General features: G+C 34.1%; 3 protein-coding genes across 4 annotated transcripts in view; all 3 read right to left on the bottom strand.

Moving 5' to 3' along the window:
• The window catches only part of LOC128184313 (beta-1,3-galactosyltransferase brn-like), a 41883-nt gene extending 33188 nt beyond the window's left edge, over nt 1-8695 (bottom strand). The window contains exon 1 of one of the 2 annotated variants that reach the window (XM_052853759.1): nt 8543-8695. The gene's annotated coding sequence lies outside the window, so the exon portion shown is untranslated. Of the gene's footprint in view, nt 1-1262; nt 1332-8542 lie in introns of those variants that run through there. The other variant, XM_052853767.1, reaches the window with a different exon arrangement.
• A 1624-nt stretch (nt 8696-10319) lies between these two features.
• On the bottom strand, nt 10320-16633 carry LOC128155785 (uncharacterized). Its single transcript, XM_052817647.1, has 6 exons — nt 16276-16633; nt 15919-16008; nt 15488-15588; nt 11367-11520; nt 11134-11183; nt 10320-11018 (listed from the first exon to the last, which is right to left on the bottom strand). Exons 1-6 carry the CDS (start codon nt 16380-16382, stop codon nt 10837-10839), a joined length of 684 nt encoding a protein of 227 aa, XP_052673607.1. The 5' UTR covers nt 16383-16633; the 3' UTR covers nt 10320-10836.
• Nucleotides 16634-17945: 1312 nt separating this feature from the next.
• LOC128189310 (uncharacterized) lies at nt 17946-22379 on the bottom strand. Its single transcript, XM_052860868.1, has 4 exons — nt 22244-22379; nt 19914-20180; nt 18851-18962; nt 17946-18405 (listed from the first exon to the last, which is right to left on the bottom strand). The coding sequence occupies exons 1-4, from the start codon at nt 22353-22355 to the stop codon at nt 17973-17975; spliced, it is 924 nt and encodes a 307-aa protein (XP_052716828.1). The 5' UTR covers nt 22356-22379; the 3' UTR covers nt 17946-17972.
• Between the last annotated feature and the right edge of the window lie 4808 nt (nt 22380-27187).

Genomic DNA, 27187 nt, shown 5'->3' with positions numbered 1-27187 from the left:
GCACCGGTACTTTTGTAACTCTGCGTGTTTATTTATTTACATTATATCCATTGCAGGCAAATTTACAATAACTTTGCATAGATACCATCTAAAAAAAAATTTATCTAATGACATCTATGAAGTTTGAAAGAAAAAAAACATTTTTATGATAAAAAAATATATACTTTGAGACCGAGGATCGGAAACATCAACTGTTTAAAAAATAATCTTTTGGGGATCATTTATGCCCTTTTACATCTAGCAGTATTAAAATAGGGGTCAATCTTCTCGCCGAGTAGTGAACAGGCAAATAAGAGTTCTCGGGATTTTAATCTGTCAATGAACTTTAATCTATGATGTCACACCATAGCATCGGTATTTGCTAATAATGGGTTTCGCTCTAAACTGACAAGATCTGGAACATTCGGAACAGTATCCATTTGAGACCGTTCTTTTGCCTTTGACTTTCCGCTTCAATCACCGATGACAAACAGAGCATGTTGGTTGACTTGACAAATACATGTACATATTTATATGTACATGTGTGATCGGTTGTCGTATTCTAGAAGCGGACGGTTAATGTCAGAGGAATCTCTTTGGGCGGCGGAAAGGGTAAAAAAGACTTTAAGTTTATGCAAAACAAACAACTGATTTTTAAAATACTAAAATACGAAACAGACCAGTTTAAAGCAAAACCAACAGCCTCTTTTGCAAAATCAACAAACATCGATACAAAACAAACGATCACCGATGCAAAACCAACAGTCCTGCACTAAATAAACGCTAGATGGCGTGCAAAAAGATATGAGGAGAAATAGTACCATGTAGAAAACGTAACTGGAGAAATGGTATCCTTGACTCAAAGGAACGTTTTCATGCGTGGATCCAGCATTTTTTCAGGGGAGAATGGGAAGGATAACTTTTGCGTACATATCTTATATGTAAAGGTACAGTTATAATTTTAACTAAATCTCTTATATTTTACAATGTAGTTATGAACTTATTTAAATAGTACAGTATTTTCATCATATGAAATGTCATCATCTCCAAATACTTCAAATCTAAAGTTACTTTCCATTTTCCATTATTTTCTTTAAATCGGTTCTGAAATCAACCGCAGATAAAAATATATAATAATAATAATAATAATAATAATACATGTATATCAATGTTATCAGATTATCAGCTGAAATTAATTTTTAAAAGATATACTTACTGTATAATAAATATTTATTCTTTAGACATTTATACCTAAACATTATCAATTTCGTTTAGTTCATTACCTGAATAACAGAAAAGGAAAAAAACAGCGTTTAATCCAGAGCGCTATGTACACTGTACGCCACCGGATAGAGCCCCTGTATTAAAAGATTAACTTTTTGGTATGCTTATACTCTTATATAGGAGATAAGGTTATTCTTCAGCTTAAAGTATTAGGTTTTTTCTTTATAAATCTGCTTCTCCGAATAGTTAAATATAAAATATATAAAAGTTTTCAAACTTGACAAGGGTTTGGAGTTCAAAGAGGGTTCTTATTATAGTCTAGGTTTAGTCGTAAAGGGGCATGGTCACGATTTTGGTCAAAAATTATTTTTTCGATTTTAATATTTACAGTGCTTCAGTAAGGCATTCTCAATAGGCAACCCAAAATTTTGTTGTCATTCGTTGAGTTATAAGCGAGTAACAGAGCTTGCAATTCTTTGCTATGTAAACAAAGCTTTTGTTTACATTTTGAACGTTGAAGTAAAAATGTCCGTTTTAGATCTAAAATGAATGTGTTACACGCCAGAAAGTGTTTCTTTATGCTTAAAATGAATAGAAAGCTAGACAAATCAACTTGAAAAAGATTTTTTTCTGGTATATTGAACCTTTGTAAACAAAAACAGGGCACGAGTCCTGTTTACATGACAAAGAATCGTGAGCCCAGTATCTTGCTTATCACTCAACGACTGACCCTCAAATTTTATTTGATTATTAGAAATGAATTCCTAGAACATTGTTAATAATAAAAACAGAAAAATAGAATTTGACCAAAATCGTGGCCATGCCCCTTTAAGAGTTAAGACCGTAATAAAAACGAGCTTAGTTATAGTAAAATTTACCTACAATGTGACACAAGCGTCAAATCGGACGCAAACCATATGTTTTTGATCAAATTTTGAAATGGAAAAAAAAATCATATTTTTGCATGACATAAAGAATCTACTTTTTGAAATATGGACAAAGTTGTGTACAAATACGCATTTGTGCATGTTTCATTATAATCGTATAAACATTTAGAGAATCTTAAAGCTAAAGTCTGGGGAAAAGACAAAAATTTATTGAAATATTTTATTATACAAATGTAACACTATTTTATTAATGACAATCTTTGTTTTTAGTCAGATAATTCCAAATACAAACACGAAAAAAAAAGTTTCCCCTTTACGTTGAATTCTTTTTTTTTAATGATTAAATGCTAAGAAACAATGCCATTCATTTCAACATTTTAACTTTTTGTTCCTTTTTATAAAAGCATTTTGATGATTGGTATCGTTTAATCACAGGCTTTGGCTTTCTCTGAACAAATCTGCGTTGTGTAGGGAAAAAAGCTGGTTGAACTAGACTATGTAGTAGTTACCCCATATAATATTGTTGGTTATGTGCAGATACCCGATGGACGTGGTCATAATGACATGAGGGAGCGTAGATGACAATTCTTTGTCATGTGAACAAGGTTCGTGCCCTGTTTTTGTTTAGATAGGTTCAATATACCAGTAAAAAAAAGATTTGTTTATCTTTTTCTTTATTTTAAGCATAAATAAACAGTTCCTAACTTTTAACACATTAACTTTGGGACTAAAATTGCAATATTCACTTCAACATTCAAAATGTAAACAAAAGCTTTGTTTAAATAGCAAAGAATTGTAAACCCTGTAACTCTCTTATAACTCAGCAAATGACACTCAAATTTTGGTTGCCTATTTAAAATGCATTAATGAAGCATTGTAAACATTAAAATCGGAAAAATAATTTTTGCCCAAAATCGTGACCATGGCCCTTTAAAAAATTGCTTGGATACAATTTTCCAAAAAATTTTCTATTACTGATACAAAATGCATCGTAGAGTTTGGGGGCGTTATTTCTATCTTTCAATATTACACATCATGATTCATAATTATGGGGTTTTCCGTCTAGAGCGCGGAATTTTTGTTGGAAAAGCCCGATAATTCAAATTATAAAAAGCAATTGCTTATTTTTTTTTTCAAATACAGCTAAGGAACTATACGTACTTGCCATGCAAAACTACATATCGTTGATTTTCAAAAAAAAAAAAAATCAATGAAGTCAACTACCGTCAGACATCTACTGAGTGTGAAAATCACGGACTGCACGAAATAATCATGATGAAGTTAAACTCAAATTCCCTTTGGAGACCATTTGGCTGTTTCTTTTAGCTAACGTTCTGATGTACATTAACAGTAATTTAGTGAATTTTTTACTTACTTTCAGACCAATTTATTCATTTGTTAAGAGAAAGATGTAAATATGAACAATAAAATGTTTTCGGTGATGAGTCTTGCAAGTTATGAAGATAGCGATCATTGCAGAAAAAAAATAGATAACCAACAGGTTACATGCAGGTTATGTACCGGTATATTTCTGCAATGTCGCCGCCTTCATATTCTTCATGAATCACAAAAATCGATAGCTTTTTTATGGTTTGAATAAGGATAGAAAAATACATTTTCCTAACCAACAAGGTTACAGAATTTTGTCTTTTGGATTATGACAAACCCTCATTTAATTCGATATGACTGTTAATTCCCCTTTATCTCACTAACTATGCTTTAGCCACTGAAAACCTCAGCCAATTCACAAAGAATCAACAAAATGTCTCCATGCTTGTTCTTTGTGTACACAAATTCAGGTATTATTGCACGATTTCTTTTGATTAAAATATTCAATGATGAATATTAAAATGTCAGTTTTAAATTTTACATAATAACGCCTACTGCAGTATTAATTGTGAATTTTAACATGAAAATTCAACAGTGATGTATTAAACGGTATAATAATTATTACTTTTAACATGAACAGGCTCAAAATAAAGAAAGATTCAATTAAAGCAAAGTTATTTTCTTAAAATAGTTTTAATATATGGATTTAATTTCTTCTCTGAGAGAGAGAGAGAGAGAGAGATATATATTTTATGATAGACTGTAATAAACGTGTATGCTATGACAGTTAATAAAAGAGAAGAAGGTGTAATAGATTCTTGCCGCACTCCGAACCAAAGCTGGAGGGGGGAGGGGGGCACTTGCAATTACGATGCATCACAAGATATTGAACAAACATCACAAGATATTGAACAAACATCACAGGAGTACATTTATATGTTTCTCAACGTAATGTTTTTTGAAATTTAAGAAAATATAAACTTCAGGGTCATAACCTCAAAATGTCTTTGAAGTGTACCTCAAAGGAAGATCAGCAAGGCAGTATCTGTGTGTATAAATAGGATACATACTTTCAGTAGATCAAATGTTGTGAATGTCATAACTATCAACCTTGAAAATTGTCAGTCAACATATTAAAGTTATGTATCAATATGTATCTTTAATCTTTAGTTTATATAATTCAAATGAAATGAATATTTCTTACTCAAACAATATGAATAAACAAAAATCAAGTCTGTTATTAAATATCTATACATTTATTCATTCTCTCTCTCTCTCTCTCTCTCTCTCTCTCTCTCTCTCTCTCTCTCTCTCTCTCAATCAAAATAAAATGTCTAAGGCTAATACAGTCTTCTTTGACTTTGAATCTATTTTGATCAAAAGGAATCTACATGTGAGCAAGGAACCTGCGTACTATCTACAAAATGTACCTGTAATCAAGCGTGCAGTCACACCTCGATATCAGTCTGACTAAAGCCAGCCCCTACTAATTCACTTCGTTGTAGGGTCTGAAGAACTCTCGTAAGGGTCATTCTCCGAATGACCTTAAAAGTCTGCATATTCATAAGAAACTATTGACCAATCAGGAAACGCGTATTAGAAAATCATCGGAAAAAGAACAACGAAGTGAATTAGTAGGGGCTGGCTTTAGTCAGACTGACCTCGATATGTGTACACTTTGAACGAGCACGATTTTTTGTTGATTTTGTGTGAATTTGCAGGTTTTTTAGCGGCTAAAGACCTGTTAACGAGATAAAGGGAATTAACAGCCCTATCCGGCAAATTGTGCTCGATATAAATAAATAATTGATAATAATTCTGTAATTTTGCTGGTTAGGCAAGTGTATTGATTTTTCCTATGCAATGACCGACCGTTTACAAAATAAATTATACATGTATAAAATTCACAGTTTTTTAAATTAGATTCAGTACAGTGAGGTACAGTCATTGTACATGTGCAGTAGGTGTCAGACGTCAGTGAATTTTCGGGAATATCAGTGGATTTTAAATTCAGCTACCTAAATTGTGAAATTCATTACCCCTGTGTCAGGAAATCACACCCCTTGGGTAAGGCCAATATGGTAACACAGTAAAAATGTATAATATTTTCTTCCGTACTTTCACAATCGTGGGAGATAACAATCCCTGTTAAATTGTGAAATCCACTGCTCTTGGTGCAGAGGTTGGTTTTTTTTTTTGGGGGGGGGGGGGGGGGATGACGAATATTTTTTACATTGTAGGTCACTTTCACCTAAGTCTATCGGGTAACCTATTGTCGTTGTTTGTGTGGTCCGTTAATAATTTTACAGTTTTGACTTCATCTTAAAAACTTTAATTTCCTGTGCATTGTATAATTGTAGAAATAACCTGTAAGTATGTTGTGTACATTATTACACTGTAATGAAACTTAAATTATAAAAGATTGACCATTTAAGATTTGCATGTCTCTTCTTCTCAAGTTACACTAAACTAGAACCCCTGTCAGAGTCGCTTATTTGAAGATAAAAATATTTTTTGACAAAAATCTGTTTCCTGGCATAATTCTTCCTATTGATACCAATCAACAAATAAGAAATATGCGTTTTTCATATTATGCAACCAAGTTGTAAAAAGTGATTCTGATGCCATATATTAACCTTTGAATTACACTTACATGTTTAATGAGGTTAGAATAAATAGGTAAATACCATTTTTGTGTCTTGTATATTCCATGATCACTACCTTTAATCAACAAGCAATAAATCTTAAAATCAGTAAGTGAACCAAAAGTAGATATATTTCCCATCCTTTACCTCTAATATAATACAATTCTGTGTCGTTTTTGGTGTGAATAGAGTCGACGCAGTTTTATAAAAACATAGATTGGGCTTACCATTGTGTATTGTTCTTTCTGCTTAGCCGTATTTTAAATGTACAGAATAATTAATTGTCTGGATAATTACTTCACTAAGTCGGCAATTATTTCAGTCATAGTGAAAAACCTGAAACCCTGGCAAAACAACTAAACATTAACGTATGTTTTACCCTAATACATGAACATATTACAGTAACTATATTTAGATGTGCACTTTTGTGTGAATTTAAGCTGCTAGCGTTGAAATGAATTTTAATTAAGATGAATTTGATTAGGCTTTTCAATAGGTTACACTGCGAATTTGGAATAATGCAATTGTATACATTGTTTTGAAAATATGCAATAATAACATCATGATCAAAAGGAATCTTACAATTTGGATTTTATAGTCAAGGTGTGTGTACCCTTAGAGTACAATATTGCCTTTATGACATGATAAGGATAATAGAAAATTAATCCACCTTTTCTCGCAAAATTTAATCTAAAGCAACATTTCAAAAATATTTTATTAAGTAATGTTGTCGATTTTGTATAGTGGAATCTTCTACTCTGATGCTGTTCGGGTCGGGTTTATTATTTGTTTTATTTTGTAGTGATATTTAAAGTAACACTGGCGATTTGACTACATACAGCCAGGACTTTGCTTTTACCAAAGCCCGGTTAAATACCACATTGGTAATATGATATCGTTGAACCGTATGTTAAATAGTACAGACCTTCAAAATAAAAGCAAGCGGTTTCTTTGCGAATTTGATACAACCACTCGGCCTAAAGATCACCATCTGTGAAGATAAGGTAGCCAATTATGCGTTTTAAAAGACAGTTCAAATATTGACAGATGTAATCCAACCTCTTTAGACTTGTAAACTCATCACTATCAACAGGGTGGTACTGTAATTATCTGAATCCCGAAATACATGTAGGTCACTGCGTTGATATCTGATATATCAAAAAAGATTTTCGATATCAAGAATAAAAGTTGATTTTTTATATCAACAAATCGAATTCTTAATATCAGAAAATCATTTTTTTATATCAAAATATCGTTTGATTTTCTGATATCAAAAAAATCGATTTTCGATATCAGAAAATAAGTCCTACATAAAATGAATGAATGCTCTTTGTGATGCAACTTTTGTAATTTGAAAGAAATTGTGTTTCAAACCTGTTAAGAATAATAAAGTATGTCTAGTTTTATATCCGATTTCATTTTGGCAAGTTCGTATACATATACAACGGTTAGCATTGCTCGCTAAGCGATTCGCTGTGAATATTGAGACGATCCTAAAAAAAATGATGGCGTCGCATAATATACTAGTAATAGGAATTATACAGGTGTACAGTTTGCGCTTTCAATATATTATACCAGAATTATCAAGAACAGTTATTAGATTCTTACATTTTAATAAATCTTCAAATAAAAAACAACAAATATTAAAATGCAAATCGGGCTCTGTAGTCCACCAATTTAATTTTTGGTCCATTAGGAGTATTCATTGAATATGTGAAAATTAGTTTCCATTTTATTTAAATAACTGATATCAGAAAATATATCCTTGATATCAAAAAATCAGTTCGAATTTCTGATATCAAAATTCATTTTCTGATATCAGAAAGTGTTTTTTTTTTATATCGGAAAATCGATTTTATGACACCAAAAATGGACCGTATTTTCTGATATCAAAAAATTATTTTCTGATATCAGAAATTCGAATTCTTGATATCAAAAAATCATTTTCTGATATCAGAAATAATTCCCAGCCTATCTTGCATAAGTCTTGTTATTGAATATTTAAGGGTTTCTTTGTTGGTCTTTATATTCAGAAAAAATACAGATAGGAGAAAATTGATAAGAACTCGTTTATCAAAATACCCTAAAATCCGTTATATTCTCACGCAATGTTCTGTATATGCATGAAGCGCCCTGTTTGTCTGCATAGATCTATATTTTCAAACCAAGTTCAGAAAACTAATGGATATTTTATTGATACCAAGTTGTTTGCTTAAAAACTTAAACAGTATTAAAAACTTAAATAGTATTTTTAAAAAATTAGGTATTTTATATGGATTTAAAATTGGGCAAACCATAAAAAATCTATCACAACCAATTTCCTCAACTTAGAAAGGCCTCTGCTCAAGTTATTTTGAAATACATGTACATCGAAATTCTGTATATAAAAAAGGTAAAGTACACGAAAGCTGCGACAGTACTGTATGGGTGATTCTGAGATACATACAAAGAAATAACAAAAGTGTAAATAATATTTACCTTCAGTTGATAATTCTTAGTTAAAAATCACGACTTTAAGGTACCCCAGTGGGTTTGCTTCCGGTGTATGCCAGAAACAACCCTTCATTGATATCCTGGCACCTGGATAATTGTTCAAGAAGGCTACAATACCACTTGAACAGTGTAGCGAATGTTGTTATTGGTTGTTCAGGAGAAGATGACGGGTATATTGGGTATAAGAAAGAGTTATTAAACTATAAAACTATAAAAAAAAAAATTGTGACACTGTTACAAACTACATGACCATATAGACCCCGCCATGAACACACGCCAAGTACACAATTTTATTAAGGCACAGTACGTTCATGTTCGACAAGGTTGAAGTTTTGAAATTTATCAGTTTGTACTCTGGAAGTCGAACAATTATCAGATATACATGTATAATAATAAACGTTATTCAAGAGAGTTGGACTGTAGTGAACTTCTTCATTCTCTTCATTCTTTACTACTATTTCATCACCATTGCACAGCGGTGCACATAGATTATGATAACACAATATTCTTAAATCGACGGGTCAAATGTAACTATACAGTACAAACATACGATGTTGGTCCCGTATAAGTTTAGGTCAAAGGTCTGCTTTCTGAGTAAATGAGAAGCATTCATGTGCGGACCCCTCCCCCCACCCCCACGCGGGTGACTAATACAAAATTTTGGTAATTTTACTATATGAATTTAAGGAATTTGATTTTTTTTTCGGGAGGGTCCGGATCAACTCCCTATCTAGACCCGCGGATGTGTATTAAAGGACTATGTGCGGTATGGTCAAATATCTGCCCCCGATTTCAACCAATTTTTAAATAGTATCGTATGAAAATGAAATCTTCACAAATCATTGTAAAGAGGATGCCTATAACTTTAATCTTGATTTTAGTCATCATTGCTCACTCGCTGTTTATCTATGACGTCACTTAAATGACCTAATTCCCGCAAATTTGCAAACAAATGAAGATATTCTCATTTTTTGCTCTATATTTTGCATTCCGTAGTATAGAGCGCAGGTCTGCTCAAGTGCGATTTTAACATATGTTTTTCTTCAGATAGTTATACATATTATACTAAGAAATGGTACTTGAGCAAGCCTGCGCTCGATGTTTCCCAGTCGAAAAACCATCGGAAAACACCCATATTTTGCTACAAAACATCTATTTATCAAAATAATGCAATATTCATGACGTCATTTCTACATTATGACGTCACTGTGGTGATAACCTTTTACACCTTTATTTCCAATATGATTTTAACTATCTTTCACCTTATTTTAAAGCTCTTTCTAAAACTTTGATTTTGGGGGGCAAAAATTGCATAAAACCGCACTTAGTCCTTTTAACTAAAACATAAAAATATTTAATTTTTGCTGTATCGAATATTAGTATATTATTCCACGTGTAAGCAAAGTTGAGGATTACATACTCATAGATATATTTACATGTATATGATATTTAATGATACATAAAATAGGCGCATGTCTTTAGCCTCCAAGTTATTAATTCATGTATAACTGACTTGTGATGTATCTCTGAGTCCATTGAAATGCATCATATCCGTGACTCTAGTCTTTGTAGACCATCTTGTTCTATTTCATATAAAAGTCATTCATTTATTCTTAAACAAAACCAATATGAGAGTCATAAGTTAACTGTGGGTAGAGATATTAAGAAAAGCCTGATATTTTTACCTCTTAGAAGTCGTTTTTCTGGCTGCGGAGGAAATAGAGTTTGATCATTTTATATAATTTATTCATTTAATAATGTAATTCATTTTTACGCATTTGAACTTTATCCCTTCTTTAGAAATGTATGTTCTTCCTGTTGGAATAAAAATGATCCTCTTGAAATAAGGGGTTATGTAATGCAGATTATGGCATTTACAAGTTCTCCTTTCGTGTTTATTTTCTTCCTTGTCTGTAACAAACACAATATTAAGTCTCACGGATAATAGTACGTTTCTAATGCCAGTGCATATTCTATTGAAAATCATTGCACGGAGCTTTTCATTCGGTCAAAGACTGTGTAAAATTTAAATAGCGCTTTTTCACAGTTTTTCATAAACAAATCATTTTTTAAAGATGTTTATTGAACTCTTAAAACGCAAACATGTTCTTACTCAGACTGCATGTGTCTAAAAAGGGAACATGGAGGACTGCTTATGTAATAAAACTTTTTATCAGGATACCAATCTGAATGCCATGTTAACGAATTAAAAGTACATTTTAATTTCGTGCACGTGTTGACACAGTAGCGTGATTTGTGTGAAATTCGTGGTGCCTGGTTTATTTAGTTAGCGTTGAGGATATCGACAAATAGTCGTAATTGTGGTCGGACCTCCTGTCATCCTCTTCTGTCCCTTTGTTTGGCTGTGGGTTGGCATTGACCTGTCTCTGTGAGCAACGAAGGTCGTCGTAGTGCCCCGATACAATCCCTGTGGGTGGTTCAATCTGTGTATACAGCTCGTCTACGAAAAAAAAGATCTTATTATGTTAACACGGCTATTGAAATTTGAAACACTAACAGCTTCTATATCCAGTATTAAAAAAAAACATCTTCTTTTATTGTCATGATTCGTCAACCTGTAGATCTGTTGGCTTTTTTGACAGAAGATTTCTTGGTTTTGTTTTTCCTATTTAACAAAAGAAAAAATACATCAAATCGACTCAGTATAGTTACATGTATATATATGATACTTATGCATAATACTAGTATAACGATATTAGTTTATTTTGGCAATATTAGTAAAATGTGTCATATAGCAGTTCTATGTTAATATATGCGTAATTGATTGATTTATACATGATTTGTCTACCTCTTTGACCTGGTGCATAATTTGTCTTTGGAGTGTAAGTGATACACGACAACAATGGACACAGCCAACATAAACAACAGCATCACAGTCGGAACAACAACTGACGTCATACTGGCAGAGATCGGAGCATTGGGGGTTACGAATGTCGAATGTTCTATGAATAAATGCAGAAAACGTCGCTAAAACGCTAGTTGTCTGGTTAAAAGTAACTGTATCAAATAAAACCAGCAAAACAAAAATAAAAATATTTCTTTTACATCAACATCAATATTCAAAACAAAATTTAAAAAAAATCATACAAGTTCAAAAAGGCTGTTCTCTTTTTTTTTCTTTTTAGTCCCCTACCGGTTTTCACCGGAGGGGACTATAGCTTTCCTCTGCGTCCGTCAGTCCGTCGGTCCGTCTGTCCGTCTGTCTGTCCCACTTCAGTTTTCCACACTTTTTTTTCTTTATGCGTTTGAGGAATAATATGAAATTTGTTTAACAGCTTCAAAATGTCAAACTACAGATCAAGTTTACACTTTTGTAGCGTCTGGTTGACATATTTTCGAGAAAATTAATTTTTTATATTCCAATTTTTTAATGTTCGGGTTCGATATTCTGCATAAAAGTGCGTTGTTTTCACAATTTCCACAAACCGGCACAGAGGCTCGTCACGAAGTTTTTTCAACCTTTTATATCTACCACCTCTATACAATAAAATACACAAGGGAGGAATCAAAACTCGAAAAAATCGCTACCTCCCGATTTCGGTCGCCTCGTATTAATTCTTCTCGGACGTTAAACCTTGCACTCTATGTATCGTTAGATCGGGAAAGGACTATAGTTTTTAGAAATACCTGCAAAATTTAAACATCGGCAACAATTTTAGAAGTTTTGATTCATTTTCTACTAGTTTATTCTCCGGTGACACTTTCTTCGATCAGATGTTGCGCACCAAATTTATTCATGCGCTCTCATTGGTTAATTTTGTTGATCAAGATAAATCGTACGCTGACTCGCGTTTAGAGGGATATTCAAATGATGGGTGAAGAAGTTCTTATTACGTGGTGAGTACATGTGTTAATTTTCATATTTATGTAGAAATATTTTAGCCATACCTCGGACATTCGGTAGGACGTGACTATGTATTTCTTGCATCAAAGCAAGTTTGAATATCGTTTGAAAATCCCACTAAAATACAAGTCCGCGTACGAGTTATCTTGAGCAACATTGAAGGTGGCAGGGGACAGTTTTTTTAATACAATTCATTGTAGCCAAGGAAAGCATGTCTTCCGAACTCTGTAACTAGAATTTCCTCAGGTCCCATTCAGCACAAATACCTTTAATTCACTCTTTATAAGGCCAATCACCAATTTCTGAAGAAAATTACTAGTCAAAACCTGTAAAATTCCCTACATACTGGCTTTTTTTTTAGATTTTGGCCCTTTCATATTTTGCTAACTTTCATGATTTTTCAGCTTTTTAGACCTCCCCCAGCTAATTCCCTTCAGAGGGTTGACCTTCCGTACCGCGTGCATGTTGCACTATCACATGTCAGAAACTTACCGGTGTATAGTTTACAATGTCCCATCCATCTCCTTTTCGTGTTATTTTACCTCCCGTCTGTAACTTGCAATTTCACTGTGTAAAGTCAACACAACAGTCATAGCCGCAGGTTTCGCATTTTACTTCTGATTCTCATGTACCTAACATATGGGGCCTACATATTGCATATCAATATGAACAAGAGACACCCCTCTAACTAATGATAATCATTAGCAACACTTATAAGCCTTCAAGTACAACAACTCTCAATTTTACAAAAATATTGAAGGTACTTTATCCGAAACTGGATAAACTGTCCATTGCTACCGAATTGACCAATGAGAGCGCGACATCTGATCGAAGAAAGTGTCACCGGAGAGTAAATTGGAAGAACATGCGTGAAAACTTCTAAAATTGTTGCCGATGTTTAAATTTTGCAGGTATTTCTAAAAACTATGGTCCTTTCCCGATCTAATGATACCTAGAGTGCAAGGCGTAAAGTCCGAGAAGAATTAATACGAGGCGACCGAAATCGGGAGGTAGCGATTTTTTCGAGTTTTGATTCTTCCCTTGTGTATTTTATTGTATAGAGGTGGTAGATATAAAAGGTTGGAAAAACTTCGTGACGAGCCCCTGTGCAAACCGGTAGGGGACGTGTATTGCTTATGCAATACTCTCAGAATGCTTGTTTTTTTTAAACATAAATGTATATTCGTGTAAATGCCCGTTATATTCAAGTACTGGGACTCTACAATTAAAAACCCCGTTCTATAGCACAGAGAAGCATAAAGAATTTGGTTTTGTTGTTTTAAAGTTTTTTTGTAACACTTTGCTGATTTCGATTTCTTTTTTACCGAACATAAAATAATGTGCAGAATATGGTCTTGGGATCAAATATTTTATTGTCATATCAAAAGATTCCGTTTTAGGAATTTCTTTATTATCAGCAGAACTGAATTTTTGAATGATAATCTAGAGCGTCAACAAAACAAACAAATAAACACACATGCAAAATCGTTAGTTAATGGCATTGCATTTTTTTTTCAGAAAAAGGTGCAATACGATGTATAGCTTTTATATCGCGAAAGATAACTCTTGTCCAATAACATCGGCCAATCTGCTGTTTTGGGGTATTGTTTTGGATTATTTTTTTTTTGGGGGGGGGGGGGGGGTTGGTGTTTTTGGGGGGTGGCTTTTGGGGCGGGGGTAGATTGGGGGGGGGGGGGGGCTTTTAACAATTTTGCCCTTTCTTATAAAGTTACACTCTCTTTTCCTTTACATCTACAATCATTTTTGAAGAAAAAGGATATTAAACAAATTAAAACAATATTGCAAAATAATTTGTTTCCTACTTTTTTGCCGTAGAAGTGGCGAAAAACTATTACATGCTTTGTTGATGAAAAAAAAACATAACAACAAGAGTTTCGAATACCAAACGATAAAAAAAAATGCAACAAAATTTAATGTAACTTCTTTTCATGGACTTAGATTCAAAACTGTGTGATTAAAATTCCTTAAACAAGTTTCCTAGCGTTTGACATAATAAATTGAACCAACCCAAGCGTTTGATCATATAGAGTGTAGGTTTTACAATAAGAATATAATTGGTCGATATTTAAGGAATAAGGAATCATTCTTTGAGTATTATAAGGTGATGATAATATATCCAATAGAGCCCAAAGCTTTTTATGATAGATTTGACCACGCTCCTAAAGAAAGTATCACCTCATAATATTCAAAGAATGATTCCTTATTACTCATATTTATATTATTTCCAATTTGTACATTTTAAAACAATATTATTTTAAAACCACTATTTTATCATGAACATGTAGCACATGCTATAATTGTATTACTACGCGGCGCAGCCAATTCCGTTTTTCGGTTATGCTATTAGACACGCCCATTTTGTGTCATTCATAATTTATGAAGTTATTGGGTTTTAGGGTTCAAAATTGATTCGTTATGTTATCACAAAGACAGTTAAAATGTAAATATTTGTCGATAACAAATTTAATTTCTTTAGTTTTTCCTGATTGTGCCTTCATTGCTGAGAAAAATTTTTCAAATACTAGTATTATAATTAGACTAGTGAAAGTAGCGACTCAAACTAGTCTGTCCCAAATTATTGCTTCCATCAATTTTTGATGATTTTTAATAAAAATACAAATACCTGTGAAAGAAATACAACTGAAATCGATGAAAGGGAATATATCCAAGATATCTTCATTGAAAAATTATCCCTTTTTTTTTTTTACGGAGATTTATAATGGGAAATGTTTACATCATTTCTCCATTCGGAAGTACTCGGGATACCTCGGGCAATTTTTTAACGTTATCATCCGGGCTTATTAATGGCTGATGCAATGCAAAATTTCCGTAGACTTTCAATTTTGGTGAAGCGGTAGAGGGGGCGTTTCAAAACAGATAATCTGCACATTTTTCATATTAGTGGTTGAACGTAGTTTGAGCACAAAGGTATTTACTATTATTGAAATATCAAGCAAAAAGTAGTGGAAGCAAAAACTCGGGACAGTGTATAACTATCTATCGATTGAGAAAATGTCATATCAATTGATTTGCAAAATACTCACTCAAACATTTTCCGTTCACATTCTCGTATCCATGACAACATGTTGCGACACTATGTGTGACGTTTCTCCGGCTAATCTTTTCTTCAAAGAATTCGTAGTATCTAAACGACGTATATATTTATACGTACAAGTAGTTTGATTAGAAAAAAGTTTTATCTCGAACCTTCTATGTATTAACTTCATTTTCTATACATTTTAAATAAATAATTACAATTTATTATAATATTTGATTTGAACATATTTTATTTTACATGTATAATTCATATGTAACATACACATACAAATATACATATACAAATGGTTAGGACACAAGTTCTAATAATTTAAAAGGTCTTCATTAAAATTGAAAAATTATTATTGTAATTGAAATAGTATTGTACATCGATTCAATCATGTTTAACAAAATTATAGTAAAAATAGAAACAAAATACTCAGTTTCCATTCTGTATCTCCTGCCCTTTTTGACTGCCTTCGTTCTTGTCCGTAAGCTCGATACAATTGTCGTTACATTTTCTTCAGTTCTAAAAGAAAATTATTAAAATGAAAATAATTGGAGCACTAAACAAAAGAACCGAAACGTTCCGATAACGATAAGTCGGTATGCAAGTATTGTCTAGACGGGTTTGGTATTGTCTTTAACATAATGCATGTAAAATAGTCATCTTTAGGTCGCAGTAAAGCAATTTCATATTATAAGCAATAAAATCATGAAATTATGAACATGCATCTGACGAACATTTGTAAATAGATGTCAATAATGCTGATTACAGATATTGTCAAAATCATACGTCTGTTGCTCAATGCACTCTTCTCCAGATACAGCCACTAATATTCCAGTAACAACAGATAGCGATCCCAGTCGCATCTTTAAGATATTATAATAAATTGACGCCATCAAGTAATGTTCCAAGAGGTGATATCCGCTGATACACAGGAACACTTGAGGAACCGGAAGTGATACATCTTATTCACCTACTAGGTCAGTTTGAAGTATTTTACACCGGTCGTTGGTAGTCGCTCAGTCGGTGAAGCTGTGCCATGGAACAAGGAGGGGTCCCGTCAGCGACATACGTATGTCGACACAAATTTGATGAGGGTAACCATTGAAACGCAAGCCCAATATATGCGACCATTGGGCATTAATCGGTTGTGCATTTGGGCATCGAATTAGTTTTATGGTACAGTAATGTTGATGTTAGTACGATGGAATTATCCTCACTCATTAACTCATTAATAAATTCGAGAACTGTCTGGGCTTTTGGTTTTTTTTAGGGGGGGGGGGGGGGTGGTTGGTAGGTTTAAAATAATTCTAAATTGAAGAAGCACAACACTAGATTTTATGATGTATGGTGAAACAGGGCGCTACCCTTTGTATATTAATGTTTTTACAAGAATATTACCATATCGATGAAAAATGCTCATAAGTCACGAGAACAAAATTGTATATACAGTATACAGATATTCATATTCACAACATTTTAATAAAATGTATAATAGTCCATGGATAGATTGTATTCAAAGAAGTTTTAACATGTCCGGGCCTCAATATGTCTGGCACAACCATAATTTTGTCAATATAAAATGGTTAAGTGCTACTGTAAATCAAAGATTAAAAGACCAATTTGTCAAAATATGGCCCAGTGATGTAAATTGTTCTTCCAGGGGTCATGTGTGTAAGATCATGAAACCTGATTTTGGCTTTCGGAAGTATGTCGATATTTTACCTGTAAACAAAGAAAAAGTTGATAAAATTTCGTACCAAACCATCGTCTTCCTGTAGAGACAGATGCTATAACATTTTTTTAAATGAGACTATGTTTATTGTGTAACAAAGGTCTCATCGGTGATGACTTTAATTATGTTTTAGAATGTTTGGCTCGAGAAGAACCAAAAAAAAAATATCAACACAAAATATTGGTAAAGACCAAATCTTTTTAAGTTCTCTGAACTCATTACCAATTATAATTCTAAATCTCTTGGAAAATTGGGTGTATTTATTTCAAAATATCTTCGATGCCGTCTGTTCTTCTGGGATGTTTTCCTATTCTGATCCTTTATACCATAATCTTACTCAAGTATTGATTCTATTACATGCCCCTTTTTTAACTCTTATTTTTTCCTGTATGAAATTGCACATGTATGTATACCTCTGACGATTTGTAATTCTGTGTATTCTATTTGATATACATTGTATGTTCTTCTTGTGCCAAATTATTTGGTTTGAGCGAATAAACTGAACTTGAATTAAACCAAACCTGTCAAACAGTCTTATAACCCCTGTATTTTCTTGATCTATAGTCAAAATCAATCTAACGGAAAATAATGAAAACTAATTAGGCGGCGTCATCCTGACTCTATTTTTCTTTCTATATAAGAAATTAGACAAATGATTTTCCCCTCATCATTTTATTCAGCGATTTTTTATGCTATTTCTTCTTTTCAGCACAGAGATCTTGGAAATATTTTCTTTTATATTTATTTCATTTCAAAACGCGCTTCGCCGGAAGTAATACAGAGGTTGATTATGCCCCTCGCTGCATGTAAAATAACCGTTCCCGAGGGCGTCCCACGCAACAGCCTCGCCTTGGTGTTCCTTCACGTGGGAAACCGCCACCGGATCGACAGTACTAAGAGCTCTTAGGTAGTCCATACTATCAACTCTCCAGTAGTACAGTGAATTGTGGGTTCTAAGTAAAACTTCCTGGCCGTTGGGGGAGATGTCGCCTCCCACGGGGTCATTGTGGGTTGTGGGAGGAATACGTAGGGTAGTGGAACTGGAGATTTGGTAGGTTCCTCCCGTCGTAAAGGCTGACGCAGGAATTTTGGCTACTTGACCAATACCTCCGTGAACCTTACTGATCAGGACTACGTTACCTGTAGGGTCAACCATTAAAGTTTCACAGTCTAAAACAGTCCAGCTGCAATGGAAACAAACCAAGAAATTGAATTTTCGGAGAATCGCTGAATTTTGAAGTTCCTTTACACAAATTTTGGTCGAGTTCAAGTGGAATGTTGCAAGAAAAATTAGGCTAAACTTATAAGGAAACATGTATAATTTGGTAATCTTTATCATGCGCGAACATAAAATGTAACATGAATGAAGTAAATTTACAGAAAAATTAAGGAGGCTGGGCGGTCAACAAATTATCCATCAGGTCTGCCTTTTTAGATATGATGTCTTTAGCTATTAACTTTTACTCAGTTTTACTTTTTTATATAGAACTCTCCTTTTAAAGGAGATCAATACAGTCTAAAGATAGCTACGACCATCGAGCCCTCTTTAAGTACCAACGGAAATAGGAGAATATGAAAGTCCACCTTCAACCCGTGGATTTTGTGAGTGATTTATACCTCCATACTTACGTGTAATGAAGCGTGACGACCGGGTCTAGATCTCCTGACCTCAGCAACGCTGGCTCCTCAACAACATAGATGATCTTAACGCTGCCGTCACCAGAGTGATCTCCCGTGTCCCCTGATAACTTAATCATATATACAATCTGACTTAACTTCTACACTTAACATCGAAATAAAATACTTGGCCAATGGGTGGACTTTAGATAGACTGGGGTCCAGACCCCCCCCCCTTCCTGAAGAATGCAAACTTCGGGCTTCGGGATTTGATCACGTGACCAACCAAGTTCATATCCCGTAGAACTTTTTAACTTGCTGTTTATTTCTTTAATTAAATTTACTTTCTAAAATTAGCGATTTCAAATTGACAACGACCCCACTGTCAATCATAATTATCACGCTGAATCCCCCCCCCCCCCCCCCCCCCCGTCGGAAAAAAAATTCTGGATACGCGCATGGTTAGGTGAGTAGACAATTACTGTAATCAACAACGTACATGTATGTTATTTGAATGGACAATAAACAATACACAACTACATTGGAACAAGTGCTGAATCGGGCGGAAGTCATTATCAAACGACTTATAGATGTTATTTTAGTGAATAGATTATACGACTATGTTTTCTTTGCTTCGTTAAAAAACATTACACGAAGGTGAATATACATTTAGCGGTTTTTTCATTTCTGGGATACATGATTTTACATTGAACCCCTAGCTGTATATTTTTACCTATGTTACATGCAATGATTTAACATTGAACACCTATCTTTACCTAGATAGAAACAAAATCTATTTTTGTTAGCCAAACCAAACTCTAACGTGTATATAGGATTTTGATATGAATCGGCTGTATAATCTTTTAATAGTTAGAATAAGGTCTATCATTTAACGGTAGACATGTGTATATCTTCATCTATGTAGATACAGGATTTATAACGTTTTTCAAACACTTTTACTTGTAAACCTTAACCTATGTACATAGATTCTGATAGATGATTAAACATTAAACACCTGTATATCTTTACCTATATACATACAGGATTTGAACATTTAACACTCGTACATAATTACCTATGTAGATACAGGACTTGGTGGGTGCGCCGGGGCACCCCCCTACCGCGATGTCCTCCCAGTCATAGTTCCGGGCGTGGTTAATGTTGAGTTCCGCCAGGAATCCCCCGGAGTCGGCGTCCATGGCGAAGATCCGGGAGGAGTCCCCCTTGTCGTTGTGGGTGTAGAGGACGCTTGGGTGGATCCTACTGGCGGCCAGCCCCGAGGCCTCCGTAATCCTGTGGTCAGTGATGTCCCCGACATTGATGGCCTGGCTAAAGACCGGCGCTGTCAGAAATGTAGTTCATTGACTTATGAATATTATTTTTCAGTGAACATGGGTAATAACCTAGCTGCCTCAATATTAAGTAAATATAACGTTTGCAGTTTATGACAATATGATTCAGGTAAAAAGTTGTCCACCAATTTTTAGATAAATGTATCTCAGTTTCTCGGCCTCTAGGCCAGCATTTTTTTATTTTTAGGTTTACAAACAACAAAATGATAAAGTTCCGTAGGAGGAGGAAATAAAAAAAATCTCTTTTGAACTACAATTTTTTTATTTTTAGGTTTACGAACCACAAAATTGTAAAGTTCTGTAGGAGAATAAAAAACTTTTATGACATCATCTTTATTCTAATAATATAATGAATGACAACTTCATGATAGTGGTGTGTAACTGCATCAAGTGTAGCATGTGAAAAGTATGTCATCTGTGTAATATCTCTGAAATATTACAATAAAATATTAGATATACAGCTTTGATATTACATGTACATATAGCAATGTCAGGGGTGTGCAATTAAAAAATTTGGCCACAAAGTTACTAGCCCAAGATTCAAAGTTACTAGTCAGACTATTGTCTGACATGTCAACATTTCATTTTTAAAAAAAAACCAAAATTTTATGTACATAAAGTAATAATGTTTTCTCCTGTATGATACTAGTATTTAATTATTAATATACAAAATATTTATTACTTTCATGTTTTCTGCAGTTAAAAAATATTCAACTTCATTGATCTCACATTTTATTTACAAAATTGGTTTGGGTGTTTATATGTGAGAAAACTCAAACATAACATTGTGAATGTACGTGAACAGACTCTATAAAATCACTGCAACTATATGTGTGCATGTTTTTTATCCTGTTGAATTTCCATGTACAAAGTACAACTATGCAATTAATAATGTAATGGTAAATTTTAATTGAAAATAACGGAAAATGCACAAACAATAATATGATTTTTTTTTAAAATTCACTAGGCAGGTCACTTTAAAATGTGTTCATGAGAATAGTTACTGCAGAAATGTATAATATCTCTAATACATCTCATTCTCTCTCTCTCTCTCTCTCTCTCTCTCTCTCTCTCTCTCTCTCTCTCTCTCTCTCTCTGTAAAATAAATTAAAAAAAAAAGTCAATGAATACATATGCCAATTCAACACAAAAAGAAATGGAATCATTTTACAGTGATGTACTTGAAAACAGCTGCACAGGTAACTATCGAAGCCATGTTCAGTGAGGTGTGACTATCTCGTCTAGCCACTGGTCAACACTGTCGGTAAAACTTCAAAGTATGAAACTTACAGCAGAGTGTTTGTAGAAGCTTCTCTGAAGAATGTAGCACGAGAAAAAAATGCGTAAGAAATTTTTAGGCTATCATGACACAAAAAGAGCAGATTTTATGCCTCTGTGATAACAATGACGATACACTTTTCCTACTAGAAAAAATTTACTGTCGGGGAAAAAAAAAATCTTTTTTGTAATTTTATTTTTTTTCTAAAAACTCAAAAAACCGAGCGGTGGGTTTGTAAACCTAAAAATAAAAAAATGCTGGCCCTGTAATAAAGAAGATTTTGATATGAGCGTTTTCGTTTATGGAATTTAATGAACGCAGCATGCAGTATGTACACGTGTAGTACATTCATGCAAGCATTTCAACGGTAACATGTGTCTTTTATTAATTTTTAATCTAAAGTTGAAAATGATTACATGACAAATTATAATTTGTCATGTAAACATTTTCAACTTTAGATTGAAAATTAATAAAAGACACATGTATGTAAATGCAAATGCTCGGTTTTGTTGTTTACATTGCGCGCTTTATATACTTCCTATTCATAGTATGGGAGAAAGGGGTAAATTTCGTTACCAATTTACAGTATAAACAATTTACAGTACAATTACAGTAATTGTAAAAAATTCTTTTTAGCTTTCACACGTTATGATGCAAATAAACAGTTGACAGTAACCAAAGAGAGGAACCAGTGCTGTGCAACATTCAAAGTACATGTAATTAATAAACTTACTAATTAGAACGAGTTTGTGGAGGGTGCAAACACTGACAAACCTGCGAGAGCTGACCTAGGGGAAGCCGATAGTGCCACCGACAGAATCCACAAAAACTTCGTGACCATGTCGAGGCCGGTGCGATAATGTTGTTCTATAACAGGTAAATACATACTTGGCTTATATATATAGGAACTCGGTCGCCCTGTGATAAACACAATATCATATTATTCACTTTCAATATACATTGTCTTCTGCGATATCCTACATACATGGTAATTATGAAGTATTAGGTCCATCCTAAAACTTTCATGATTATGTAATTTCAAAAGAAAAAAATATATATATTATAAATATATATATAAAAAAAAATACCTGAGTGGACTGATACATATTATAAAATTAATAATAGTATTTCATGAAAAGTGTATGAAAATGATGATCGAGTTCAGCAGGTACTAACACTACAGAAAATAAATTCACACGTCAAAGTTAACATGTATGTAATTAGGAATTGAGTCGTGTTTAATTAACTATAGTATACTATAGATTCCTATTTAAATTTATACATCATTTTGTTCACCAAGATATCGCATTATGTACATGTGTGCGTGGGTTAAAATTCACTATCTACCAGAATTACACTTTATCTTTTCTGCACACATGATGAAGGCATGAAGGTCCCGAAAACACTGGTGCCCATCTAAGGGCATGTCTATCGGTATTTATATATAAATTTGACATCCAAAAGAAATGATTTTACATAAATATTAGGCAAAGAAAAAAAGTTCGTTTCTAGTTCCCTAAAAACTACTGGTAAGATAAAAACGTGTCAGCAGAGGTTTTTAATGATCAAACACCCGAAACTTCATTGATTGACCGTAGAACAAATATACCACGAAAATCAAGCAAAGAAATTCAAATAAATACGATTTATACAATCGTATTGTATTTCCTTCTCCTTTCAGACAATAATTTCAAAAATCATTTTGTTTTTTTCCATTGCGCTGGGTTGCTGTTGTTGTTTTTTTGTTTTTTTTTTTTATAAAAGTCAGTCAAATGCCCGATCATATACACGTAAATATAAAATCATTAACTGCAGAACTGTAGCTCTCCGGAGAAAAATACTGACACACCTGTCAATATTTTTTTCCGGAGAGCTGTATATACAGTTATGCGGCTATAAAATCAAATAAGTTTTACTTTGGGCCAAGTAAAAAAATTGTTTGCAGTCGCCGAGTTTTAAAAAAAAAAAGATAGGTCGGTAAGTATATACATTTTTAGCTCACCTGAACCATTGTGGTCCCACCCTACCGTGACCCGGGTGGTAGGGTGGGGTCACAATTGGGGGGGAGGGTGTCAACGTTTTACATAGAAATTTATAGAGTAAATCTTTAGCTGAAACTTGTGTGGAAGCATCCTCAGGTAGTGTAGATTCAAAGTTGTGAAAATCATGACACCCTCGGGTGTAGGGTTGGGCCATAATGGGAGGGGGGGGTCTAGGTTTTACGTACATAGAAATATAAAGAGAAAATCTTTAACAGTCTTCTCAGAAACTAATCAGCCAGATGATTCCTTATAATTATTTAGACTTTGGCCCCTGGACAATTCTTCGGCCTTACAAGGGGTTCAGAGTTTGATGTAGGTTTATATCCCATATATAAACAATTGTTAAGGATCTTTTTGAGAACTGCAATATTCAACATGTGATATGATTATACTAAAGGCCCTGTCACACTAAGCTGCGTCCGGCGTGTTCACAACGTTGTAAAATTCATTGAATCGCCGTAGGATCGCAAGGAAAATTCGGAAAAAATGTACAGTTTTATTTGAAAATTTTACAAGTGGAGATGTCACGGCGTCCTGACGGCGACCGGGGCGTTCTTACGGAGCTCCTACGGCGTGTAACTGCGTTTCCACGGAGTTCTACTTTGCGGTAAACTGCGCTCTCACTGATTCTTCGCCGAGCGCTCACGACGTGCTAGGAGTTTTTACCGCGCGTCCACGGCGTGCTCTGCGCGCTGACTGCGTGCACAAGACAATATTAATTTGTACAATTGTATGAGAAACAAACAAGAATTTACAACTAGTAAATAAAAAATTGTTTTGATTTTATGAAAAGGTACATTGTAATTGAAACATAACTACTTCTAACCAATTTGTGAAGGACTTGGACACAACTCTTAGTAGTCAGGTCTACAAAAAAGATCCGTTATTAGTTGTTAGAAAACATAGAAAAGATGTGAAAACATCAAAACCAAATGGCATGAATTCCATCTACGTCCATTGATAGGTCTTGGAGTATTAGTAAATGCTACTTTTTACATAGTCATCTGATAATTATTACATCGCTTGCTATTGTACAACAGCCATTGTTCGATTTTTCGTGGTCTTGATGACAACGCACTAAAAACGCACCAGGCTGAAGCTAGCAGCCACTTACAGCCACTTACAGCAGCCACTAAGCCCGTAGAAGCTAGCAGCCAATAAGGAAATTCATCAAAGTACTAAGAGTACTCGAACAGAAAAATTATATTTCACTTAATTATCGACATATATTAATTAATATCAAAATGATTAATGCTCAGTAATTTGTACGAGCATTGGCGACTTCCAAAGCAGTAAAGCTCGCCTGGATAAGAGTTATAAATGCTTCTATGTTGGATAGAAATGAAATAGGTCTATACGGGTCGTAAGGTATGAAAATAATGTTATCCTAAGTGTAGACTTATTGATACAAATAGAAAAACTATATGCATCGTATAAAGTGATATGCAAGCATATTATGATATAAAAGAAATGATAAATTAAAGTAAATTAAAAGGCATAAAACAATACAAATACAATAAAAACCCAAAGCCAACTCAGTGTGGCAAGATAATTTGTTTACATCGAAGTTGAACATGTGCGTGTTTAAAAATTTATCCTCGGGCCTTTTTACTCCCCCGGAAACAACATCAATCGAAAATTAAAAAGACATCGTATTATTACGAATATGAGACAGTAGAACACCCAGCATTGTGATTTTATTCTCATAAGAAAATTATTATATGTCACAGTCAAAAACAGCGAAAATCATCAGGTGAAATTGGGATTATTTTGTCTCGGCCATGTTTTGACGTGAACCTTCGAATACAACATTGACAGTGAAAAGGGTCAGTTTAGCTCACCCGAACTTTGTCATATTTTAGCATTTCACAATGATATAGGGGTTAAAAGTGGTCCATTATCTTCCTTATCTTTGAAGTGTGCATCAAACGAATAACAGGGTAGTGTAGGGGGCATATGGGGCTATCATTTCCCGGTCTCAGATTTGGGCTGTAGGGGTACCATCAAGTGGCTCCCAGGGGTTCTGGCTCATTTCAGGGATTTATATCTCACTTGAGATTGGCCACAAGGACTTGCAAACACTTGGATTAGGTAGAGGACCTCAAGATGTATTCATAATAAGCGTTAGAGGGCACCTATGACCCCTGCAAGGGTTCGGTTAGCTCACCCGAACTTTGTCATATTTTAGCATTTCACAATGATATAGGGGTTAAAAGTGGTCCATTATCTTCCTTATCTTTGAAGTGTGCATCAAACGAATAACAGGGTAGTGTAGGGGGCATATATGGGGCTATCATTTCCCGGTCTCAGATTTGAGCTGTTGGGGTACCACCAAGTGGCTCCCAGGGGTTCTGGCTCATTTCAGGGATTTATATCTCACTTGAGATTGGCCACAAGGACTTGCAAACACTTGGATTAGGTAGAGGACCTCAAGATGTATTCATAATAAGCGTTAGAGGGCACCTATGACCCCTGCAAGGGTTCGGTTAGCTCACCCGAACTTTGTCATATTTTAGCATTTCACAATGATATAGGGGTTAAAAGTGGTCCATTATCTTCCTTATCTTTGAAGTGTGCATCAAACGAATAACGTGGTCAATCTCAAGTGAGATATAAATCCCTGAAATGAGCCAGAACCCCTGGGAGCCACTTGGTGGTACCCCTACAGCTCAAATTTGAGACCGGGAAATAATAGCCCCATATGCCCCCTACACTGCCCTGGTATCCGTTTGATGCACACTTCAAAGATAAGGAAGATAATGGCCCGCCTTTCACCCCTATATCATTGTGAAATGCTAAAATATGACAAAGTTCGGGTGAGCTAAACCGACCCTTTTCATTGTCATTATATTGTTGTATTCTTAGAAGGTTCACGTCAAAACATGGCTGAGACAAAATAAACCCAATTTCACCTGATGATTTTCGTTGTTTTTTACTGCGACATATGATATTTTTTTTATGAGAATAAAATCACAATGCTGGGTGTTCTGCTGTCTCATATTCGTAATAATACGATGTCTTTTTAATTTTCGATTGATGTTGTATCTGGGGAATGAAAAGGCCCGAGGTTAAATTTTTAAACACACATGTTCAACTTCGATGAAAAACAAATTATCTTGCCACACTGGATTGGCTTTGGGCTTTTATTGTTTTTGTATCATTTTATGCCTTTTAATTTACTTTATTTTATCATGTCTTTTATATCATAATACGTTTGCATATGACTTTATACGACGTTTACAGTTTTTCTATTTGTATCAATAAGACTACACTTAGGATAACATTATTTTCATAACTTATGAACCGTATAAACGTCTTTCATTTCTATCCAACAAAGACGCATTTATAACTCTTATCCAAGCGAGCTTTACTGCTTTGGAAGTCGCCAATGCTCGTACAAATTATTGAGCATTAATCATTTTGATATTAATTAAAATATGTCGATAATTAAGTAAAATAAAACATTTTGTTCGAGTACTCTCAGTACTTTGATGAATTTCCTTATTGGCTGCTAGCTTCTACGGTTTTATTGGCTGCTGTTAGTGGCTGCTAGCTTCAGCCCGTTGGAGCGCAGTATAAACGCAGAAGAAACGTCACAAGAGCACGATGAACGCAGCAACAGCTCTTTTGGGTCACTGTGTGAACGCAGCCAAATGAAAAACAACTTGTTCAAACG

The sequence above is a fragment of the Crassostrea angulata genome, chromosome 1 (assembly GCF_025612915.1).
Source record: "Crassostrea angulata isolate pt1a10 chromosome 1, ASM2561291v2, whole genome shotgun sequence".
NCBI lineage: Eukaryota > Metazoa > Mollusca > Bivalvia > Ostreida > Ostreidae > Magallana > Magallana angulata.
The sequence above is the reverse complement of the archived record's forward strand: the minus strand, read 5'-3'. Positions and strand labels throughout refer to the sequence as shown.

Coding starts and splice junctions, on each gene's coding strand:
- LOC128155785 (XM_052817647.1), bottom strand. CDS start 16,382: ATGGCGTCAATTTATTATAATATCTTAAAGATGCGACTGGGATCGCTA. Junction 16,009..16,275: donor GAGTGCATTGAGCAACAGAC/GTATGATTTTGA, acceptor ATTTTCTTTTAG/AACTGAAGAAAATGTAACGA. Junction 11,184..11,366: donor TTATGCACCAGGTCAAAGAG/GTAGACAAATCA, acceptor TTTGTTAAATAG/GAAAAACAAAACCAAGAAAT.
- LOC128189310 (XM_052860868.1), bottom strand. CDS start 22,355: ATGTATTTACCTGTTATAGAACAACATTATCGCACCGGCCTCGACATG. Junction 20,181..22,243: donor CCCTAGGTCAGCTCTCGCAG/GTTTGTCAGTGT, acceptor CATTTCTGACAG/CGCCGGTCTTTAGCCAGGCC. Junction 18,406..18,850: donor GTCGTCACGCTTCATTACAC/GTAAGTATGGAG, acceptor TTTCCATTGCAG/CTGGACTGTTTTAGACTGTG.